Raw genomic sequence first — 26,059 nt, forward strand, 5'->3', positions numbered from 1 at the left:
AAGGTGACATCCTTCAACTCCCCCTCCCCCCCATAAATCATTGGCACATTTCAATTGTAGAGTCAATTGTATCTCATTTTTTCTTTCACCTAGAGATCTCGTTTGCGCTATCTCAAACTTTAAGTTGTCCAAAAGGTAACATATACATAAACCGTAAATTGGTTTACTTTATAAAATATTCCTAATTCAAAAACACCAGCTTTGATGCATAACATTAAAAACTAGATTTAATCGATGATTTGTCTCCATGTCTTCTAACAAGCCACTATGAAGGGAGCTTGAGTGTGGTCTGCACAAATACAGCTAGCTTATCACTGCCTTTAAAATTGTTTTGATCCCATAGATGATAAACGATCTATTCAAGCTGTCTGAACCTCAGGCATTTAAAAGGAGCCTCTAATACTAAGGCTTTGTGAGACTTGACACTTGCCTCTTATCCATATGAATCCCATGAGTGCTTTAGCTTTAGAAACTCGATGTACTCTGTTATAATGATCCTGTGGTTCCTTTTGCTTGACAAACCATAATGGATTAATATTCCAGCCTTGTGCATTTTTGTGTTAAGAGCCATAAGATTCCTATGGATGTCTTGGTCAGGGTATTTTAGACTGGATTTAACTAATAACGTTACGAATCTGTGTAGCACTTTATCTTACAAAGGCTTAGAGACTAAGATAAAACTTGTGGTTCCTAATGTATATATTGCAAGTGTATTATGTATTTTAAAAAATTAACAGCCGTTGTCATTTGTTGCTGTTTGCAGTGGACAGTACGTACGAAAAGTCACGTAACATATGGTAGCGTGTGTTTTGAGCATGTGCTGTTGCCAATTACGTTTGCTGATGAAACATGAAAATTTCTTGTTCCGTTTCATTTAATTCCAGAGTCATTTAAAAAAGGTAGTTCTTTACTATGGAGCAAAATTAAACGGTTGAAGTAGATGGGAAAGCTACAGAACAGGTTTACATTTTTAAAAAGAATGTGAGCCTTGTGCATTATTGGTCTAACCTAAAGTTAACATATGTCAACATTGACTGTAAAACTAGCTTCAATGCTAACCCTTGCAATAACATGATACCTGGCATCAGTAGCTCTATAACTAATCTTAAGCATAGCCCTTTTTTTAAAAATGGACATACGAGACGTAACACACTTTACCTCACCTTAATTTTACGTTGAAACCTAGCAATTCCTTTATCACAAAACCAAACACTACCCACTGCGACCATTAACACAAATCTTAAATTGAACATTTGCATTTACCAAACCAATTTTTTTTCACAAAGAAAATATTCTAACTCTTGTCCTAACCCTAAGCTTATAACTAAAGACAGCTCAAACCCAACACTACACTTACCCAGTCTGTCATGTTGTCATACTAGATGTGTTATATAATGCACCTTTAAATCTGTAGAATAATGTTTCTCAATTATAATAGTATACATGCCTCCCCACGTTGTGTCAATCATGGGGTTTATTTTAATTGACCAAACGACACCATGCTGGTCAATGCCAGTTGCCAAAAGGGGAGGGTCAGAACTGATTTTGATATCACAAGCCGTGGCCGAGAATCAAAATGACATCGTCGGGTTCGTCATGCAGTCTGAACTAAAATGCCTTTGATCATTGAATGATGAGTCAATGATTCACTTATTAAAACAAGGAGATAAAACTTACTTGAATTCCAGACCCATTGGCCTCTTGTTGCATATATATGTACAATTTCCATTTCGATCATTTGTAATAGTATAACAGGAAAATGGCAAACGGGACAAAATAGATCCAAACCAACCACATGAGCAAAGTTGGGTTTTATATAAGTTTCTCTTCCATTTTACACATAATTGAACCATGTCATACACCTGACATGATGTTTTTATTATTAATTTTATCCATCAGAGCTGGACTGCAACAACAAAATAAGTGATGCCTCATTTGATGCTTTTTGTATATTCGGAGAACCTGGTAGGCAGTTGTGAGGATTCAAACCTAAAATCTTAACACTTTACTTAATACTTTGCATTATCCTGAAGCCACGAAGCAACATCATAAGCAGCCACCCAGAGAACTTAAACCCTCCAACATTTCTTCATATGAATCCAGGACTCAATACTGGAAGTTTCTTGAAAATAATATCTTCCAGGTTTAACATCAGGTAGTGAGCCCATGTACTTTATGGTATTGTAGTATAAAGGAAAATGTAACCCAAAACAACAAAATGGCGCATTCTGATTTTGTTACCAAAGCAATATTGATCCATCAAAAAATAGCAGATCATATCTGTGGTGTTGTATTCCATAAAACATTTCAAACGTGTAAACTTGATGAAACGTTTAAACCTTGATGCAAGATTGAAAATCACAATTAAAGCATAATGTAATGGAGTAAAATAGACAAACACGATGAAAGAAAGCACTGTGATTTGTGATGTAATTGTAGTGCTGGCTCTCAGCATGCACTGCGAATTATGATTAAATTGTAGCGCTGGCTCTACAATGTTTGCAGTTTTAACCGAGTTAAAATAAACTTCTACATTTAATAGACAACCATTGGTGGACGAATGTTGTAAACAAAAAATAAGTGTCTCTTTCATTGCAATTCATTGTAATCATTGTGTGAGCTAGAGATGTTTAAGAATACAAATATTTTTTTATTCTTAAGAACAAAATTGGATTTGTCTGATTTTAATTTTCACAATTTACATTTTTAAAGATTTTAACATGCTTTCGATGTACCAAAGGAATGTCATGTTGTGCTACATTTCCACAAACCACTTTTGGTGGTAGAAGCACAGTGTAACCTCATGGAAGTGACTACTTCCTGTGATGTCATGTTTTCGGATCAATCCCGAGCAATTTTTTTGGGATGGTAAAAAAAGTTGTATCTACGCCCAATATTCTGATCTTTTGAGTTAATCCAAAATCGGGAACACATCCCTAGCAATGCACCTCATTTCCACTACATTGTCTCTTAACGCATTTCCATTCCGAGACGTCTGCAAGTTGCAGGGTGGATTTCGTTCACCGCTCATTCTCGGAACGCGCAAGCGGTTAGCATAAATTTTACTTAGAGGCATAGCGCCGCTGTTTTTAAAAGACATTGTACTCGCCGCAGAGAACTGCAGCGACATGACCGCACTATGATAGCTGGCACCAAACTGTGCCACACGCCCTCCCGCATGCCCTTGTGGGAGCCTTGTTACGTCCTCTGACCTGAAGATATTTGATTTCACGTACATGTATGTCATCAGAATGGGAAAAGGTACATATGATACATCATACAGCCTTTTTATAGACAGTTGCAAGAGAAGTTTGATTCATTTGTGCTTATGTAATAGCAATATGAGTGTAAGAATATGCTAAATAATGAGTAGAAATTAGGATGTTTACACATTAATGGATATTTAGAGCACTTGATTTGTATACAAATTGGAAATTCAACACATTCGTGCAAATCAATACAGTATTGTCTGTACACACATGAGGTAAGCACGAATAATCAGTTACACAGTTGTGATTAAGTTATGAATCGATTATCGAGTTTTCAACATTGACTTCAATTCTTAAAAATCATGAAATCTATAATCAAATCCATTTAGTAATGATCGTCCATGAGAATGTTCAAGCCGCACGTTGCGTTCCAATGGGATTTTTCACTTAACCCGTTATACACAATAAATATGTATATGTTTCCCGCGCGTTATGCGCGCTTGGCTACGTAGTGCCGAGTACATACACTAGTACACAATGTCCCACGTCCGACCACATAGCCGCATATATACACACTAGTCGCATATATTTGGGAAATCAAACAAATCGTACCTGCATAAATCGAGGGAAACGTGTACATAAAACTTAGAGCCCTTTTGTCAATCTACTGCTTGATGAAGGCCTTACCACACCATGTCAATCATGGGGCTTGTTTGATCATACTTCACCAATTTGGTCTGTACAAGGTTTGAAGGTTGGGAAAAAAATGTAGTTTATGTGTATGCGGGTATTGATAATGCTAAAAAACATTAAATTAACAAATCTATGTGTCTTTTGTATTGCCATTGAAAAGAAACTGAGAGATGATTATCACTGTATATTGAGTTTGGTATTCCATTTGATTGCATGAAGAGTTGCATGCCATATAGCATCTGTACATCCTGTGTAACCATGCAATGGGCAGTGCTCGGTTACGTGATGACCAGAATGCAAATTCACAAACGGGCGACTCGTTCATATTCCATTTGTGAACAAAAAAGCCACACTGCTGTTCATTTTTCGAACACAATTATGCGCAGCCCATTGCTTTCTCCTCGGGCTGACGCCAGGTACTTCCTGCATCGGGTCTTCGGTTAGTTACTTGTTCGGGTCATTGCAGGCCATTCAGCTTTCATGCCACCAATTGGCAATATCCTTTATGGCTATCAGAAGTCTCTCCGCAACTCTATCTGTTAAAATTAACTGTAAATGCCAGAGTTTCCATTGTTAAGATGTTTGAGATTCACTTGAAATCACAATGGATCAAATAGTCAGACTTAAGTTCCTTGTTGTGGCAGAAGAAACGGCCAAAGCTGGCCTGCGTGGCTCCCTTGATGTTTAGGTTGTCTCTTCGCATTTTGGTTCACCTTGAAACAGGTGGTGTCATGTCTTAATGCTACACTACATTCCATTGTGGGTTGTGTACTTGTCAAAGTGTTTTGAGGGCAGTCGGTAGCCATGGTCACCAGTTATGTACCTGTTGAGAAAAAATAAACTTAAGATATTATTATCACTTGTTTACACAAGAAATCCTCAATGAGTCTCAACTGTTTAGGAGGCCTCTCCTGAACAATTTTGCAGTCGGGGCGATGCAGGTAAATTTTAAAATTCGTGCTATGATGCTGGCACATTTCACCTACACTTCGTGTCATAAGGTCATGCGATCTTTAACGGTCAATCTGAAGGAGACTGCATTCATATTTAGGGTTAATATACCCGCAGTATTATCCAGGGTGGCTGTAGGTTCAGACCACAAACCTCTGCAACAAGTGGTAAACACACATACCGCTGGGCCACATCACGGTAATTTTACAGAGAACTCTTGCATTACAGGACGAATTAAATGCTTGTAAAAATAACATGCATTGCTAGTTTAATGCAATTAAATATTGAACAAGCAATGCATAATTACTTTTAAACATTGAAGAAACTTAAAAACAGACCAGTGTATATTTAAATATTTTATTCAAGTAAATGTATGCCTGTGGCATCTAGTATAGTTTCGGTATTATTAATCATACAGCATTAACATTTGAGATTCCAAATATGCAGTGCAGCATTCACAATAGGATTAATTTTCAGTAGAACATTTAGTTTCTTCTTCAATGAGCACAATCCTTAACAAAACATAATTTTTTGTCGGTTATGTAGCAGAAATGCAAGTATAAAAAAATTTCCATCAATGCTTGGCGATTGCCCCGTCAGTCGTAATCGTTACTTTTTTTAAAGTATTTATTTTTATTTAGTTTTATACTAGCTTATATACCTGGGCCAAAAAAATATTTCAAAACTACTGTTAAAAATCTAACAGCAGTGCATATCGACTGTGGTGGTACCTGCTATCACTACAGTAGTACATGCTGACTATAGCAGTATTTATCGACTCTATAGCACAAAGTACTCACCTGAAAGAGTGGCGTGGTGAGACCTAGTCCCGTGCAGAGCCACCGGCCTCGCCTAGATTGTCCAGCCGGCCTAGATTGTCCAGCCGGCCGAGGTTGTACCTTGGCAGGCTGGGGCTGGGCTGCTACCTCTGACCCCCCCCCCCCCAGCCACGAACTCCCCGGCCACTCTGCAGTAATATCTACGGCCTATAGTGGTAGCATCTAGCGACTGTATATATTAGTAACTGCACGCATCGGGGTGGGGAGGACATCACACAGTGAAGATTTAAGCTCAGCGTTTAGTTTATTTTTAACGCGAAAGAAAATGTCCCCCTCACTCCCACCGAAGGCGTGCGACTTGACATGGGCCGTCCCCCCCACCAAAGGCGCGTGAGTTGGTATGGTCGTGCACGCGTCATAAATAAAGAGATGGCGCACAAAAATCGCACTAAATCGCTAATTCAACTTATTAAAAGTTGACGGATGTGAAAAAGGAATAGCGCTTGAGCACGGCGGGGCTTACGGCGTGGTACCTGACTATTTTTATTTAACGTAAACCCCACCGTTGGATAGCCAAATCCTTCGCAAGCGCGCGAACACACACAAAGCCACAAACAGACAATGTTTGACTTTTATATATAAGAAGAGGAAGACTAGCTTTACTACCCGGCTTCGCCCGAGACTTCTTGTCTTGGATTAATACACGGCCTACGCGGAGCGTGGGGGGGCATGCGTGACGTCAGCAGGCACACTGCGTAACGCTGTCGCATGTGGGTGACATCACGGATGTGACGTCACCGCTCACTTGCCGTGCAAAATATATCCATTATTGCGCACCCCCCCCCCCCCCAAAATACAAAAGTCTGTTTTTATACGTTTTGCATTCTGTACAGTCTGGAAACTACCCACATGCCAAATTTCAAGTTTGTTGCATGTCGGGAAGTATGCTAAACATTTCGAACAGACACACATGCACAAATTTCCCTTTTATATATATAGATAACCGAATCGCCCAGAGTGCACCCCCTTCTCATCAGACCTCAGAAGCGAAAAGCAAGAGTTGAATCTGGGTAATGCCTGGGAGGGAAACCACAATTTATAAACCGGTTGTAATACATCAGGGCTACATGGAGGGCATTGTGCACTGTTTGTGCTCCCCACCTCTACGAGGCTGCACTTACCAATGTGAAGTAGGGTTAATTAACCTGCAACACCCCACAAGGTGTGGGGGAAACCTCATCGAGCTAGTGGACTGATATGGGCTGTGCATGTATTCATAAGTTAGCGGCTCTCTGTGTTAAAGCATATTTTGCTGGTTGGTGGTGCCTTTGGGTATGACTGTGGACACGTAATACAGCACTTTGAAGACGGTTAGTCGATGACCTAGAGTCCATAACATGAGAAATAGGTTTTTCTGACCTGTGGTTTAGGCAAGAGATGACCATACAGCAAGTGGGTTTATAACACATCGGTAGGAGTTCTAGGCAACCAAACTCGACTCCAATCCTGAAACCATTGGTTGTGGGTAACCTGGCCTTTTAAACTAAAAACATAATATTTCTAGTGGGTATAAACACACTCTCAACCAGGCATAGGAGGAAACACATTTATTAACATTGACAGGCTAACACATAAAGGGTAACGGCCCCTTCACCCGGATAGCTAGGGTGGTAACCCACCGGACCTAGCTAACCTAACACGCGCTACCGCGCACCCAACCTACTCCCCTACTCGAGTCTGAGTCCGCCTGTGGAGTCCTCTTCTTCCCAGCTCGAACTGCCGATCCTCCCCTCGGGGATCGGCTTTTTACTCCCCTCCAGGCTCCGCCCCCGACACGGGGTCCCCTATCCCCTGGGGGCAAAGGTACTGTCCGTACCCCACCCTCACGGGGCGGGTACTGTACGCACCCCGCCCTGACAGTACATAGCGGGGTGTCCCTTGGCCCGGTGAGTTCCACGCCCGGCGGTACGCGGCTCTGTCGCTCCATATTTACCAGATATAGCCCACTGCTATTAGTTCTATTCCAGTGGTGACCTGGCCACAAATGGTAGTTTATTGAAGCCGCATATCATACGTGAAAATGTATCGTCGCCAAATAATCTGAACACGTTCCTAAATGTGGAGGGCAAAACCTGAGGACCCGGAGAAAAATCCGCTTGACCACGGAGAACAACCTCCAAAAATTCAGTCGCCAGGTTCCGGATCGACCACAACCACCTGTATACCAGGCGAGGGAGATAATACCTCGCAATCACAGCGTTACCAACCTTTGATACATTTGTTACTATTCATGTTAATAGTGCACACTTGCTGGTATGGTGGTTTGCTCAAAGATGATCATTGAGGCGGTTGTGGCGGTGGCAATGCATGTCTGTAATCAGCACTTTGGAGGCAAGGGTTGGTACATCAGGTAGCCATATTATAGCAAATGGATTTCTAATTACATTTGTGCCAACCTTTTAAATGGTATGCTTTTGTATGTGTCCGTTTTCTTCAGGCACTCTGGTTTCTTTGCACTTGCAAAATACTTCTAAATAGAATTGACCAATCATCCTAATGCAGGACCCACAATAGGATCTTTTGAGTCTTAAGTTTTTCTTTATAAAAGAAAGGGCATGCATTTATATAGAATGCACTTCGATTCCATGACCAATTTTAAACATCGACAGTAAACACTGACAAAAACTTTTAAATAGGCACAATCAACACTTTCACCAAACACTCAACAATATTCCAATCTTTGATTGACAAAAGCAGCATTGAAATTGACAAACACAATTTGAATTGACTTGTGTTATATATTTCAATCATGTCTTGACACCCCCCCCCCCCCCCATAGCATATGTTCAACACCTTGTCCATTCACGTTCTGTTAGTCAAGGACTGCACACTTGAATTTCTGCTCAAATTCCCCCCCCCCCCCTCATCAGACACGGGGCACATTGTGAAATTTTAGATTCCCCTCTTAAAGTCAGTCTTCCTATTCAGAAAAGGGGCAGAACTCTTCCAATAGCAGCCCTGAACAAGTAGTGAACATTCCTCATCATTCCCTTTGTAGGGGTCAATTAATCGTTTTCACACAAAGCTGTACTCATTTTTCAACCATAAATTGGTGATGGGCAGTGTCAACTCACAACCTAGATTTGAACTCGTGAGCTTTCGATGACAAGTCGAGCCGTATGGAGGTTAAGGTGAATGTACTTAATGTCTTTTTTTACCATGTGATGGTATTGCAATTAATTGCAAACTACTGGAAAACGTTACACGATGTAGTGTGTGTGGCCATTCATGTGTAATAATGTGTGTTTCCACCAAACATATTTCATTTGAAGCCATTGGTGACCAGGCTGATTACTATACGTAAAAACTTGCTGACATACTTCAGAATCTGGCTCAACCATGGATGACTGCCCTGATTCAAACGTAGAATTGTGTTGCCGCTGGTTCAGTGCTCCTGACATGGGTATTAACATCCTGAGCCAATGTTTCCACCTAGAGAATGCACTTCATAACATTTTGTCCCGGAATGTAGCTTGAGGAGAGCAGGTTCTAGGCCATGGCACAAGTGAGGTGCTTTGTCTTTTTAATTCCAATTCATTAGAGATGAAACGTTTAGTATTTAAACTAATTGTCTGCAAATTAAGTGTCTGCACGATAGCAGCAATGAAAACTTATTAATGTTAGCTTATCGTGTTTGAGGTATCAGTTTAAATAAAAAAGGGTTGATTGTTTATAGAGTAAATTTAGCAAAACATTTTAAAGTGCTTTTGTGTGTGTTCGTTTAAACACATTACACAATCAATGAATGTTGTTGCCTGCCAGATATGTAATATGCTTTGGATTTATGAAGCCTATTAATTAGACGTGTAAAGATGCATTGATTTAAGGTCACAATCATTACACGCAAAGTGCTTGCCACATGAACCCCAATACCTTGATCTCATCAAAGAGCATAAACCATCGTGCAAATTCCGGTCATCTTCACAGCGGCTTTTGGCTAATCATTGAACAAAGACGGTCACTGCATCGCGTGCTTTCAGATGCACTTCTACGGCCATTTGAAATGCTCTTCCTTCCGATATTAGGAGGCTACTGGAGCGATGCACATTTAAATCTCAATTGAATACAAATTTCTTTAGAACTGCTTTTTGTGTTGAGTTGTCCTTCACCTGCACCTCCAATTTGCATGGTTGACTATGTATGGTGTTTAAGAAGTTCAACATACATACCTATAAAACAATTTAAATTCAAGACAATCCATGATTAAAACAAGTATCCCACCTTTATAGTTTCTCAGCATCAATCAACCTAGCCCAACTTAGTAATTTGATTATATATTTTGAAGTATTGAATCAATATATTATTTTAAAAAACTTGGTCAAGTTTATTACTAACAACATTGGCTAAATATTTTACCTCTGTTTATAAACTACTGCTAAGAGAATCTGGGAAATTTTGTTTTAAAGTTTCAAAAAATTATTACATTCTTGTTTACCAATCAGTCATTTATTTTGTGAAATAATTGTAATTTTGACACTAGTCTAGCTAGAGATCAGTGGTTCCCAACCATTGGACCATTCTCAACCCTCGAAATTATTTGGTGTTTGACTTCTCATTCGTGTTTAGGCAGCTTTGTCCTCCCCAACTGTATTCATATTATCTGTTTCGTTGAGTAATCAAACTGATAGCACAGCCAAAATGCTTCCGAAATAAATGTAGTTCAACTTTACTAATTCTGGATCACTGAGAATGAAAATGATGCTTTAAATTGTTGATTTGCTCTAGTTTTCAAGATATGCTACTGGGTCAGTATATACGACCCTTGACTTGGGAATGGCGGAGGATCAGTGAGTTATAAAGGGAAGGGATCTCAAATTTAAACCAGAAATTACTAAAATACATCTTTGACTGGATCTATGAATAACACTGACTGGGTTTGGACAGTACTTTTTGAGTAAAACGATGAATGATGCAATCTGAACCTGGTATCGTGTCATACATGATATGCATTGTATCATGTTATTCCTATAAGTCATGGATGATGCAATCATAACTAGGCTTGCATCCCTCTGCTGAACAAATTGCCCTATATCAGCTCTAGAAATCATACAGTGTCGTGCTCCCTTATTTGTCAGTGTTTGATCTTGCAAAGGTACACATTTCTGTTCAGCCAAGTGAGCAGAGATGCCTCGTACTTGTGTGTACAAAGCAGATCACTTCTGCTATGTTTGTGGTGAAGTGACTTTTGCATCATTAAAGTGCAGTATAACCACTATGGTTAAGGAAGACTATCACCTTTATTTTGGCTGCAAAATTGGAGATCAGGACGAGATGTGGGCCCCAGACATAGGCTGCAACACTTGTGCAACAAATCTTCGCCAGTGGTTGAACAGGAAAAATAAATATATGCCTTTTGCAGTGCTAATCATTTGGAGAGATCGAATAGATAATATCAGAAATTGTTACTTCTGCATGGCGCCTCCAGTTGGGAAAGGTGCGTCAAAGAAGAAAAAGTGGACTATGCATTATCCAAACATTCCAGCAGCTATATGCCCAGTACCCCACGGAGAAGGACTGCCAGTTCGTGATGCACCAGAATCATTCTCACCTGAGTCAGACGTGGAAGAGGATGAGGGGGCTGGTCACCCCGTGGTGCCCTTATAAAACTCAACGTTTAACCTACTCACGCCTCACAGTCTGGCATATTTGCGGAATACACCACGCCGCCGTTGACCCTGGCCATTGACCGAGCAACCCAACGTTCCTACCAGCTCCCTCCGCAGGAATGTCTTAACCACGAGTCCCTTCACAATGGCAAAAATAAAATTGTTAAAGTACTGTAGTGGCTGGGACATAAGCACACCCTTGGAGAGTAAAGCCAGTTATTGTACATATGCTTGTATCAGAAGTTGCCTTTTGCCTTTTCCCCTCCACCAGTGTAATATAAGGATTTGTTGTTTATATTAGACCTGTGTTTATGTAAGGTGTGCGAGAGTCCAGCTGCTCATCTATTGAATTGCAACCCAGAATCATGACAATTATGCTTTTTCAAATTCTAAGTTTGGAAATCTCGTCTACCCTTAGAGCATGATGTACCAGAGCTGCTTAGATATGCCCACCGCGTTTGTACAGCAAATTGAGATAGTTGCATTCAGATGCGATATAAAATACAATTGTATTGTGAATACCTATTCACCACCATATAAAGGTTGACACGGCAGAGGGACAGTAGATGTGATTATTTATCAGTTCTGCCTTTTAAGTCTTAAAAAAAAAATGTGAATGCTTTAAATACATTAAATTGAATTGTTTGTGTGAGAATCTGTTGGCTTTCCTGCAAAATGTCACCTGAAGAAAGCTGCTTGCGTTGTGGCCGAAACGTCGTGAGAATTATTTTATTATGTTTTATTTGTATTATTTTATTACTTCCCTTCTACGTGACTTTACCGAAAGAACCAAGAAGATGAATCCCTGCAGTCACGAAAGCTTTAAATCGAAAATTATATTAAGCTAATGGAAAGAGAACACAAAGTCTGTACAAATGAGACCTGATACAGATCTGGGAATAATTATAAATACAGTGAGATTGTCAGTTGCAATTACATTGTAATTGCAATTAATTATGAACTGCACACATATTGTAATTGACCCAGGCCTGATGGAGAGTACAAACAACACCAAATAGACCAGATAAAATTGTACAGATGAGGAAGTACATACCAGACAAGATGTTCTGTACACAATGCATGAAACATGATACATAACAAGACAAATATGATTCCTGAATAGAACAGACTCCAAAATCGTGCCAATTTACCAATGCACAGGGTGTGTGAATCAGAACTGAACTACAGGGGTAGTCCTCTACTTACGATGGAGATGTGTTACAACGACCCCATCGTACGTCGAAAATATCCTAAGTCGAAGATGGCCTTGCCTACCCAGGAGTCTTAAAGAATGGTGATAATTTAGCAAAACAGAGCAATTTACAGGACCGTACTGTATAAACTATACACTATGTATTAATTACAATACTGTATTGCACAGTAAAATGTCAAGTAAAAAAAACCAAGGTAAATTCTTAGCCTACCTATATGAACTGCAATTTAATAGAAAGTTTTTTCAGGAAATAATCCTATCTGCTATAAAAAAAACTTTTAACATGCATTGAATGTATCGCATCGTGGTAACCTTAAAATGAAATCGCTAAACCAACGTATCATACATGCATTGAACGTATCGTAACGTATCATATGGTACTGTAACCACCAAGATTCTGTCCGTCGTCTGCATACTTGAACGATGTTAGGTTGTTGATGGCAATTTTGTCGTATCACTATCGCCATTGTAAGATCGAAATATCGTAAGTCAGACCATCGTAACTCGGGGACTTACCTGTATTATTATACATATAGTTTTGGTGATATGTGCCAAACACCTAACACTACGCTGTATGTAACGCTGGGTAGGCTATGTCGATGTTCATGCATTTTTATTTATTTATTTTTCATGAAAACCTGATTAAATTTGTAACTAATTATTAGTTTGGTGCAAGAACAATTTCTCCAAAAAAATTCCAACGCTGCTTTTGATGAAAGCCAAGTGCGCCCCTGTTTTCATATTTCATCTTTTAGATTGCACACCATTGTAGAATAATAATAAATAATCTATTCGGTTCATTTGTGTGTGACAATAGTTATTTTTTTTGGACATCGAATAGAAATTGAAATAAAGAAGCAATCTCACTTTTAATTTGAACTCAGTGTAGTTTCACTTTGATGACTTTTGTGAAAATTTGTGAAAATTAGCGAACACTGACCTCTCACCTCCCGATCAATAATAAATATAAATAAAATAAAAATTCACATAAATTCAGAGTCCAGTAGTTATTGTAACCGAGTGCATATTCATTTTGGTAAAAGCAACCTGCTCACATTTTTTGCGAACATTTGTGAAAATTCGTGAACAACGACCTGTCCTTCCAGTTTATAAATAGTTATCTTTATTGTATTCACATAAATGATCCTTATGGTGGTACCCCGGGGTACCAAATAATACCAAATGGTCGAGGCAGTTAAATATTTTATTTCTGGGACACTTTTTTTCAGGGGTGTACTTAACTCCACGACTGGGGTACCAATCAATCCGAAATCGGTGCCACTCTGCGATGTCGAAACGCAGCGAGGACGATTGCGCTGAACCCCTGAACGCTCGTACGCACCGTAGTGGTGCATCGTGTACAGCTCGTCGAGATGAGTCGCTGACCATCAACAGGCTAAAAATGACAGCATCATGGACATTATGCGAGAGCTTTTATCAAAAGCAGCGTTGGTATATTTTTGGGATAAAATTAATTGTTCTTGTAACAAACTAATAATTACTTACAAATGTAATCAGCTTTTCATGAGAAACTTAATTTTTTTAATTTGCATGAAAATCTACGTAGCCTACCCAGCTTTACCGCGCCATAAGGTTCAAATAGAGAATCCAGTGAGAACAAAATTCATACTCTTTGGTTCTAAAGAAAGAACCAAAGAGTATGGATTTCTGCAGTCACGAAAGCTTCAAATCAACAAAATTCATCTCAAGGAAAACTTTTGGGAGATGATCGTCAATTTACACCAAATGTGATAGACAATTTTTCAATCAATTAAATACAATCTTAAATTTTTTTGTCTTTTTCATTACATTTAAACATTACATTTTTATGAACCCATCATGTGACAGGCAGTTACACTAGTTTGCTTTTAAATGTGTTAAACAGTTTTATTCATAACCATCGCCACACATAAATTGTCCAACACGAGTTTAAAGCTTCATTAAAATGAGAATAACGACTTTTAAGTGACAGCTCTTTTTTTGCTGCCTTTGCAGTCCCATCACTGCAATACTAAGGCAGTGTACCCGAAATGTAACTTGCCTGTTGTCATTAATGAAGCTTAAAACGTTGTCTGGACACCCTAGAGCAGTCTAGATGCATCAACGAGATGAGACATTTTGCTTTGAGAGCGGAATATTCCTTTTAAACAGTTTAGTAATTATTAATATGCTCACTTTATAGCACGTACAGCACACACGCTGTCTGATTACAAGCGCAGCATGGGATCGCTTCTTCTTAATAACTGCCAGGTTGTTTCTTTGTGGAGAATTTAAAACAGCTATTTATTAACAGTATTCAGTGTGAGCAGCAATGCTTTCTCTGGAGGCACAAATTACGTTTTGTTTGGGTTGCGTTTGTAGTGGTAAAATATGTAGGTGATATAAATATAAAATATTTTGTTCGGTGTTAGTTGCATAGAAATTTGGAAATGGACCTAAATTAAATGACTGGTTATGAGTGCGAAACAGGGCCTACTTATTTCAGTGTATATTTATCCAGGAGAAATCTGATGTGCTATGGAGCTTTTTTTCACAGATGTCCAGAAGGGGTGGGTCAGAAATATTATAATAACAATACAAAAAACAATAGCAGTGCAAAGTATAGGAAAAGTAAGCAAATCACTGAAAATAAAGTGTCCTAAGTTCAAATTGCATAATTACATTTATTTCCAAGCTTGGCCAAGGCAGCAAAACAGCAAAACAGTGCCAGACTACACCAAGACCCACCCTCAGTAAAATTGCACATGAAAATGTAACTATCGATACTATCGATACATAGACATGAAAAGAAAGACATGAAGCAGTGAAGTGTAAAGCCAGGGGCCACAATTGAGCAATCATTTGCATGCAATTCAATCACTTGTATGCATACGTCTCTGCAGTCGCGTGTGAGCAGTTGTGCAACCACTGCTCACAGCAGAGACTGCATTTTCAAGTGATCTACTTCGCGATTTGTAGCGACGTATTTTATCAAAAGCACATTTGTCAACTATGATTGGTTCTTACAACTTTGAATATGCTATTGAACGACCTTGTGCAATTTCTCACTGAGATGTGGACAAAGTACTGTAGTTGCAGGAGACTTAGTTGGTGCACACTTGGTTGGCATTCGTAAAAACATTGATTAAAATGTATTCAAAACCCATGGTGGATGCAATGAATCATGCTTGTATGAATTTTAGTGAAATGAAAATAGTATGCAAATATTGACTTTTATATTTGTGGGATGCAACAGGACGAGCGAGGTTCTTGAATTGAATCCGTGATACGAAATCAGGAAAGTTCATCAAGTCGTGTAAGTTATGAGTTGAAATGTTGTTACATACTTCCAATTAACTTGCAATACAGCATAATGAAAAGTATTCACACCTACAATTACAATACTGTACAGTTTGGAATTATTTCGTGCACAAATGCAGCAGTTTCTCAGGACACTGTACGACCTCGCCTGGTATACAGGAGGTCATGGTTTCGAACCCAACCCTGACTCCTGTATATTTGGAGTTTGCATGTTCTGCCCGTGGTCGCATGGAATTTTCTCCGGGCCCTCCGGTTTTCCCCCACCGCATTGAGAAACAACATGCGTGAGAGTATTTGGCTGCAAGAAATGTACACAAGCCACTACGTTGAGCTATCAGTTATGGCCAGGTTGCTTCTGAAAAATAGCTCGGTGGGCCTTTACTGGTAGAATAAAAATATCCATAATGAAGTTTTTTTTGGGTTAGATCGCGTAAATATATAAATGTGTCGATAAAACCCGCCATTACCCGACACAGCTGATGATATTGGTCGTGAAAGCCTACGTGTTAAACCAAAATAAAAGTAATTAATGGCTTTTAAAATAGTTTAGTTTTAAATAAAAAGCACTGCTTGTAGATTTCTTTGAAGACATCAATTTTAAACCTCTTAACGTTATTAGTTAAACTGCAGAAGGTTACTGTGGAAGTCTTAACATATTCTGCTGCAAAAGAGAGAACTAGAGATTGCTTTGTTTCAAGCAAATTGTTCTAAACAATTGATGGAGGGGCCACAGGTCATTGCGGTAGCGCAGTCGTTCATGCACTATCCTATGAACTTGGCGAGCTAATTTCAATTGCCAGCCCGGGTGAACAGAAGTCGCCAGTGATATCTGAACCGGACCTGGATCCCCCACTTCATCAACCACCACTATGAACGCGGCATGAGGAGGTCTTCATCCAGCAGTGAACTAACAAAGGGCTCTATAAAATAACATTGAAGTGAAACGTAAAGATGTATTGTTCTTTGGAACGGTTTTTAAGTCATGTTTATTACATGTACACCAATGAGGGAGCTCAAATGAAAATAACCCAAAGCCACGTACTATTTTATTACAAAGTTAAACAATGTCACTCCGCAGCAGTGGGGACGGCTGAAGTAAGCTTTTGTAAATATAGGGACCGGATCGGACATCACTCATCACTGATGTTAGCTGTGGCCAGCTAATTTAACTCTGTTCACCGACTTCATAGCGCAGTGCACGAACCGCTGCATTACTGCTATCTATAGTATATCAAGTATGTAAATTACTTAAATGTGCTGAATGTGCAATCTATCCTCGTATGCATTATTTTTTGCATAATTGGTTTCAACATTGTTATAACTTCACACGCTAGAGTGGACCCAACCCGTTCTCTCAAAACCCTAGGTCCCTCTAGCAATATCCATTTCACTAGACTGGGTATGGGTGAATGATGACGCTCGCTTGTGTTGTGATCGAAACGTCATAGTTTTTTGTTGTTATTTTTTTGGTTATTTTCTTTGAACCTGTCTACGCGACTTTACCGAAAGACTCAAAGAATACAAGAATATGTTGAGCAAGGGTGCAGCAACAGAAAGACAATACTGTTCTGTAAGGGCTTCAGGATTTATTATCACTTGTAGCTGGAAATTATGGGAGTCTACACTCCAAGCACATTAGGTACAGTTTACCCTTCTTACATACCCCCTGATGGCAAGGCTATAACCAATTATTCGTATTACTGCATACAGGAAAGGCTCTAAATACAGTGTTCATGACAGTCTTGGGTGAGCGCCCATTCAGAACCGCGCAGGGGTGTGTGTGACAAGTTGGATTCGAAGTGTCATCTGGTGATACTGGGCATTTGTTCACTATGGAACTCCCTATTGTACCTCTTCCCTGCGTATCAAGCTTGCTTTGTCTGTGGAAGCCGGTGTGAGTCAGCCCACATCTGCTGCGCACAACAGTGCCCGCAGGCCCGTGTGTCCCCTCCTGCAACTTAGTCTCTGTGCCCTGACGCTGCCCACTCTATTCGCTGCTGCACGCTTTGCTGGCAATAGGAGGCCAAGCACTGCGGTCGCTTCTCTCACGTCCTCGCCCACTCTCCCAGGCGTGTTGCAAGATTGTTTCCCACGCGGGAACCCCATGTTAACCAAAATATTCTATCAAACTGTGGAGAATGAAACACAGGAAGAGTCATCCCCTCCTCGCTTGAAGTCTGGTTGGCTGCAGAGCTGTCTGGAGGTGGGAAGTGCTCTGGTGGTCTGACACTGCCTCGCCTGGCCTGCTTTTTTTACACCCAGGTTCTAGCCACACCAAAGGTCTTTCCCAACCCCTGCCTCTTTATTCTCAGCTAAGTCAAACTAGTTCAAGCTATAGCCTTTTAATATGAAATAAGTAATATTTAAAAAAAACATTTTTAACACGATTTAATGAAATATACCGTGCTCGTAATGGCAGAACTCTAGGAAGTGGCCGCAAAGCTTGCCATGACGTAAGGGGCCGTGGTGATTTACAGCCAACATTAGTTGAGCGTGGACAATTAGACCCATGCTGAAACATAACATAAAAAGAATGTTTAAATATGTTTTTTTATATAGAATATAGTATTGTCATCAGTATGACATAAGTATACCAAGTTTGCAGTCGATACCACATTGGGAAGTGGGTTAAAATTGAGTTACAAGATTTGAGGATACTACAACAACAACAGACAGAGTGAGTTAAATAAAAGCGTGTAAAAATGTAATCACCATACGGGTGTACATTTCTGCAGGGTTTTCATATGCAGAGGTGCATTGCAGACGGGACAAACATTTTGTAGCAATAATGTATATAATGCCATTAAAAATGTTGATAAATGTTGCATTCAATGCCACTTGGTGCATTGTAACACTGATCAATGTGCAAAACTTTATGAAGCATTTTTTTACAATTTATCAAACTGCATTTGTACTATTATGAATATGACCATGTATCAGAGGAGTTATACTCCTACCCTCAAGTCTGAATGTCTCCCACAATCACCTTTTTTTACCTCACATACAACTGAAAAAGCCTCATTTTTATAACGCGTCTTCTTGATTACCATAATTCCATCATCGCCAGCAACCAGCTTAAATCACTGTGTGCTGCTTAAGTCTCTCTTAAAGCTTCTGCCAGACTTCACACTCTCACTCATGAATGACCACATTGGCTAAGTTCTCCAATTCTCTATACTGACAGTCCAACTGTGGATAATTTGCAAGACTTTAAGTTTTCAACAACTCCTCTCGTCTTGTTCCTCTCTCCTCCAGCAAACATTGTCCACCTTCGATAGTCCCGACCCAAGCAATTTGATGAATTCTCCATTTAGAGTTGCAATCTTATTTAAGAATCCTTTGAGCATATCTATTGTGGGGAGTATATATCGCTTCTGGTGCCTGCAAGAGTTTACATGACCCAATTCAATTCAACCATTACGTAAAAGAACATTTCCTGTCGTGTCATGCTTTTAAAGGTACTGTGCCACGCCGCTAACTCCAATATAGCGGAATGTAAATTGTACAGGTGAGTGGGGAGGAAATATACTGCTGTGATGTCCCTTGTTATCCGTGTTTTAGTTAAAAATTATAGTTGGTTGGTGTATAAGCTGGATACATTGGAAAGCATATTTTAGAAAAGTTGAAGGTGCAGCCCTGCAATTTATTGCGAACAACACTTCTGGCAGAAGGGCCTCCACTTGAGGGAGCTCGAGAGGAGCCTTTATAGGTTCGATTTGGCCAACTATTCTATGCAGACAAATGTCTTGAAAGAGGTGGGAGTATCCACATTTTATCTCACTGCACGCAACCCACCAATGGACAAGCTGTAAGTACCCTGGAGATCGAACTTCATTCGTTCCAGAAGGCCATTAGAACGCCGAATTAATTTTCCCCATAAGAATGAATGTAAATGACAATAATTGGTTCCAGACACAAGAAATCGCTCATTGTAAAGCATTTTTACACGAAGTTTACAGTAATTACATGCATAAAAAAAAAACAAAAAAACCAAGAAACACAATAAATGAATGGAATAAATGAATAAATATATGGAATAAATGAAATGAACATTGAACTTCACTTTACCTGTAGTAAGGAGAGTTAATGGCTTGAGTAGAAGGTGGTGAGGAGGAGGTGGTGGTGTTATTGTTTGGAAGGGGGGAGTCCCCTTTGTCTGGGCAAGCGTCATGCACGCTGGCCATAAGCGTCTCAGTCTTACAGGTTCTTTCAAGTCGTGATTGTCCGTTCGACCTACGAATTTTGTTCGGTTTCCGGGGCAAAAAATGTTCTGAAATATCGTTCGAACACCGATTTGTTCGAGTTGTGGTGCGTTCGATCTCCGAGGTTCTACTGTATATCCTGCTGGGTGTGGACAAGTGAGGGAATTAGAGGAACTTGCCAACTGCTTACATTTTCACAACACCGGTGGCCTCTGGATTGAAAAGGCCAGTTTATTATTAATCGTTACTCCAGCAGCAGTCCCAACTCTAATATTGCAGGAGCAGAAAGTGTCCTCGCGAGTGGGGAGTGCTGCTGTGATGTTCCTTTCCTTGGGGATTCCGCCGCTTGGGATGAAATTGTATTCAGATGCTTTATAAAGCCCAGATTTCATCCGAGTGAATTTCTTTGAAACATCTATTAGTTACATTGATAAAGATGTACATTGCACATGTGATTGCAGTGTGCACGGCACTGTTTCCAAACGCATTTTGTGTAACAGTGATGGATGTTTAGGCTTTTGCGCTCAATTGTAAACTTATTTCCCCAGTGCAGAAAGCCCATGTTAAAGTTATCAATGTTATTTGGGACTTTATCACGAGAGATATGACTGTTGAATTGTCAAAGCTTCACCATTAGCATATGATGAAATGTATAAAAGCTTTAATGCTTACTTAATTTACTAAAACTTAATATTTCTTTTTTTTTAAGAAATGTTATCTTTGAACAATTTTGATCCATTTCAAATGCTCGCATAGCAATGCATAGAAGATGCGTAGCATAGAATGGCATAGATCCACTCAAGTGTAAGCTGTTCATGCCACATCATTGAATCTAACATTTTACTTTTTAATTGGCTTGAGCGATCATTTTTGAAAATTACATTTGAATTTAATGTAATATCAATATTTTTGTGATTTTATTGGTGGCTGGGCTGAGACCCCCCCCAACTCACTCCATTTTAGAACCTGGCTTAGTGCAAGAGGAGTCTAATCTTGATTTGAAGCTTTCGTCACTGCAGGAATCCATACTCTTTGGTTCTTTCGGTAAAGTCACGTAGGTAGAAAATAAATTTGCTTTTTTATACCTACGTAACTTTACCGAAAGAACCAAAGAGAATTAGGAGGAGCCTGTTTGCAATCGAACCCAGGATCACAGCAGTTCCAGCTCCACTCTGACTCCTAAAAGTGACCCGGCCACCATCACCCAGGCAACCGATTTAAATTCAGTACCAGAGGGCTTCATGAAACCAAATATATAATTAATGAATCATCACAAGCTCTCAAGTGGTTAAATACAATTGAAAACTCAAAAATAATCACGTGACATATTATGATGATAGTTATTATCATAATATGTCACGTGATTTTTTTTTAGCTTTCAATTGTATTTTTTTTTCTCATTGTGTAGACTCTTTTTGCTGTTTTTGTAACTTCGGTCTCCCTAAGGAGAGCTCGTTTTCAAAAAAGGTTATCTATACACAGATACATTAATTGATTAAACAATAGCGGTTGTAACTCTTTTTTAATATAACTAATACTGAAGGCAATGCTCACATTAAAAAAAACTCTGTCATTGAAACAACAGGCCAATTTATATTCTTGGTTCTTTCGGTAAAGTCACGTAGAAGGGAAATAATAAAATAATATTAATTTAAAACAATAAAAATTCTCACGACGTTTCCACTGCAACACAAGCAATCATGATCAGGTGTGAAATCCACAGCAAGAAATGTCTTAAATCCTCCTGTCTCTGGCCACCCTACAGCAGCAAAATACTCGAAACACATGTTTATAAATGTGGAGGGAAAAACTGGAGGACCGGAGAGAACGTGCAAACTCCAAATATACAGGCGTCAGGGCCCGGATTGAACCTACGGCTTCCTATATACCAGGCAAGGGAATTCATATTTCGTCACCTTGGCCAACATGGCAGAGCAGGCAAAATGTCCACTCAATGTTTGCACTTAGGCTCACTCTAGGGAGGCCATTCTGCCAGCAGTGCTGTGATAAAGTAATCGCAGGGCTGTATCTTGACCTTACCTTACCTTTGTCATTAACGAATGCTGTGTAACAGAAAAATATATAATAGGTTGATGTTATGGGCAATGGTCCTTCTCCATAGCAGATAAATGGCTGAATGACTTACTTTTAGAACGGTTGACTCTTTAATGTGGTGATAGTCATTGTGATGCCTTAGATTTGACAAAATTGATCCATGAAATAGCATCTCAATGTATTTCTTAAAATGTCCCAGTTTTATTAAGCCACCGACACTAATGTGCACTGTGAACTCTTAATGGTCTTTTGGTCATTTACAAATTAATGTTGTTGTGTTCATTAATTAAAATGAAGTGAGTTCAGCAAAGTGATCCCACGTTTAACAGGCGCCCGTCGTGTTCCCCGCAGCTGAACCGCGTGGCACAGCAGCCACAGGACCTTATGCAGATGCTGCAGTCGGTGGTCGGAGTCGGGAGTGGCACTGATGCCCTGCAGCAGCAGCAGCAACAACTACAGCAGCAGCAACTACAGCAGCAACAACAACAGCAGCAACAGCAGCAGCAGCGTACAGTCGATCCCGCATCAGTCCAGACCGAAGCTCCACCACCACCACCCCCACCTCCACAGGTCCGGGCAGCACCTGCTCCCTCCAGCGCCGATCAGTCAGCGGTCGCCACCCAGCCGCCAATCGGGCAGGGAGACGCCTACGCTGCTGCAGCAACAACACAGCAGCAGCAGGAGAGCTACCAGAGCACGTCGGCTGGGGCATCGTCTGACGGAACCTACGGGCAACAGGCAGCTGGAGGGCAGCAAGTGACCCCGTCTCAGGTCAAGCAGCAGGCAAACTCGCGCACCAAGGCGCGACTGGTGTGCGCCGCCTGCGGCAAGGAGTTCAAGGACCGCTACCACTTAAGGCGGCACGAGGCGACGCACACACGCACCAAGATTAAGGGCCAAGGCTCCTCAGCATCACTGGTAGCGGGCAGTGCTGGCACGTCGTCCTCGTCGCAGGCATTTATTGCCGCTGCGCACCCCAACGGGCAGCTGGTGGCAGCGGGCGGTGCAACCGCAGGCCAAATCCTGGCGCAGGCCACACCGACGGCACAGATCATCGCGGCGGCTAGCCCTGCAGGGCTGCTGTCGGCAGGTGGTGCGCCACAGATCATCGCCACGGCCGGGCAGATTGTGAGTCCTGCGCAGCTGCTCGCGTCATCCGCGGCAGCAGCGGCATCGTCGTCTTCGTCGGCCGAGCAGCAGGTGCACACGGCGGGAGCCGGCGACTTGAGTGCGTCGCAGCAGCACCACCACCATCACCACCACCACCACCTGCTGGCAGCGGCAACTACCGCCGGCAACGCGAGCGCAGCGCAGTACGCGTACGGCAAGCCGTGCGTTGACGGGGGTGGTGGGGGTGGAGGCGGTGGGGGTGGGGGTGGTAGTGCGGCTGCAGCGGCACACTTTCTCACCATGCCCGTTTTCGTGATGACGAGCGCCGGCGTGACACCCTTTGACCAGACGTCGGCACAACCTGTGCTTGCGCAGCAGCAGCATCACCATCAGCAGCAGCACCTTGGTGGACAAGCCTCGCAGCAGCAGCAACAGCAGCAGCATTTCACAACAGTGGATGTGGCCATGGTCAGCAATGGCCTCATCCCAGGCTCGGAGCAGAGCTTCGACGCGTCGGGCACAGTGGGGACTGCGGGGCAGCCGGCGTTTGGGACGGTCGCGGCAGCCGGGACAGCTCCGGCAGCGCCAACCGGCAAGAAGTCACGCAGCGGCGCGTCTGCAGTGAACGGAGTGAGGCGCCCTGTCAAGAAAAACCACGTGTGCGAGGTTTGCACCAAGGCCTTCCGCGACGTCTACCACCTGAACCGGCACAAGCTGTCGCACTCAGAGGAGCGGCCGCACTCTTGCCCCGTGTGCCACAAGCGCTTCAAGCGGCTCGACCGCATGAGCGCGCACGTTCGCGCGCACGAGGGTGGCCCTGAGCGGCCCTACGCCTGCCCTGCCTGCGACAAGCGGTTCTCTCGGTGAGCCACGGCACATCACGCGCGTGTGTTTTTTGAGCTCCTCCCGCAGGGAGATGCGTATTGGATCACATCTTTATTGCTCTTTCCCAATCTCCTTTGTCCACACTTTATCTAAAGTTACAAGGCTTAGATTCATTGGAAGCTCTTGTCATTCAAATCGTGAGCACGTGCAAATTTACAAAGCCACTACTCAAATATTCCCATTTTAGGCCATTGCTAAAAGGAGAGTGCCACGTGATAGCACTGCATGCTGGTGATGTCTGGGAGGCAATTAGTAAAATATGCACTCAGACACAACCACAACAATAATATAACTTCCCATAATAATTACTTGAATAATACAAACGAAAGCATAACCTTAATAGTCAGTGTATTTAAGAACTTTGGTGCTCTGGCCTAAGTTGCATTGGAGCACAATATATTTTGGTAACAACTTCCTGCCGCTGGCAAAGCTCTCATGGATCTTTATTGACTTCTGCTTGTTTATAATGACTGCTGAGCTAGATGTTTGCGTCGATGTGTTTCTTTTTCATTAAAATGTTTCAAGTTTAATTTGTTTAACTATCGGTGAAAACTTGAGGGGACCAGGATGGTCGCATTTGCCAAGAGTGACCTTGGGTACCCAATGTGAGTTTTGCTCCTGTGTCTTCTCAGCCGCGACCACCTGAACAACCACGTGAAGCGCGTTCACTCAACGGAGCGGCCCTTCAGATGCCCGGTATATTCCATTTACACGCAAACAACAACAGCAGCGTCGCGATTAGGCTTGCCTTGACTGTCTGGTATCGCCGTCCACTGCACGCCGTTGGTATTACAACATTAGCAATTTCCTGGAGGCCTCAAACGAATGCAGACCGAGTTTTGAGATGATTCACCACCCCCGCCATTCAATGAATTTCTCACCATTCGGTCACAATTCAATTTTAGAATTAATTTTTTTCGTGTCTCGTTTTACTGCGTCTGTTGTACCGATTATCTCTATTAGCCTCAAGGAAACGAAAGCACAAATTGTGTTGTCTTTGTACCATATCGACTGTCTGCCTTAATTGTAATATCTGTTCTTCATCCTTTGTATCTTTTGTACCGTCTTGTGAGCACTGTCCAGTTTATAATGTATACCATGTTCTGTCTTATCTGTCTCGTATCAAGTGGATATTTGGTTCAATTCGCTCCATTAGTCCAATTGAAACAATATAATGCGTGCACATACTCAAAGTCAAATATCTTAAATGCGTGATTCAATACATGCATTGTGAGCATAAACATTTAATAAATCAATTAATCGCAACATGCTTCATCGGCAGCCACCGTTAACCACAATGGCGGGTGCACTTCGAGGCCACATTAATTGGTGAAGGCTCATGAAAATAAGTTTAATACAAGATAGACCCAGGTGAAAAGTATTTCAGGGTAAGGTAACTAGCTGGTAGGTCTACCATTAGTACTCCCCATAGTACCATTTAGTTGTGTTTTAGCCACCCGACCTGCTTGTTGTGAGCATCGCTCTTCCGCCTTCTCAGAGGCTGATCCTGACACCGCTGATACCAACTTGCTGCAAGTCCACTCAGCACCAGGTCTTCCTCTACCGCTTCAGACGATCTCTTCACCCCTTTATGTGCGTTTATATCTTCATACATTTGGCCATATGTGCATATACACACGCGCCAGCGTGCGTGGTTGTGCCTTTGAGTGCACTACTGAGCAGAATAGGAGCATCTGGAGTTGAGAGAACTTGCCACTTGCTAGTACCTACTGTCTTAGGATACTTGGGAAACGTTTCGCAGTGTAGCTGATTGCAACCACACCTTCAGCAACGGCAGTATATCGGACAAACAGGCTCACGGGAATGAGCCGAGCATTGCGTGGCCGAAAGACAGTCGCTCCGATAAATTTCTCCCGCACCTGTTCTGTGTCCCCCTGTTCATAGGCCTTCACCTCCTCCACCCGCATTGCAATTACATGGGGTCTGTCCTCTGACCTGTCAATGTGCCATGGCAGCTCCATCTGCAATAAGTTTG

General features: G+C 41.5%; 1 protein-coding gene across 7 annotated transcripts in view; it reads left to right on the top strand.

Moving 5' to 3' along the window:
* Positions 1-26,059, top strand: part of LOC144951977 (uncharacterized) — a 74,370-nt gene that overhangs the window by 28,880 nt on the left and 19,431 nt on the right. For all 7 annotated transcript variants that reach the window (XM_078882388.1, XM_078882383.1, XM_078882375.1 and 4 more), the window contains exons 2-3: positions 22,420-24,041; positions 24,696-24,759. In XM_078882388.1, coding sequence (XP_078738514.1) covers positions 22,420-24,041; positions 24,696-24,759 — 1,686 coding nt within the window. The remainder of the gene's footprint in view (positions 1-22,419; positions 24,042-24,695; positions 24,760-26,059) is intronic.

The sequence above is a fragment of the Lampetra fluviatilis genome, chromosome 3 (genome assembly GCF_964198595.1).
Source record: "Lampetra fluviatilis chromosome 3, kcLamFluv1.1, whole genome shotgun sequence".
NCBI classification, from domain to species: domain Eukaryota; kingdom Metazoa; phylum Chordata; class Hyperoartia; order Petromyzontiformes; family Petromyzontidae; genus Lampetra; species Lampetra fluviatilis.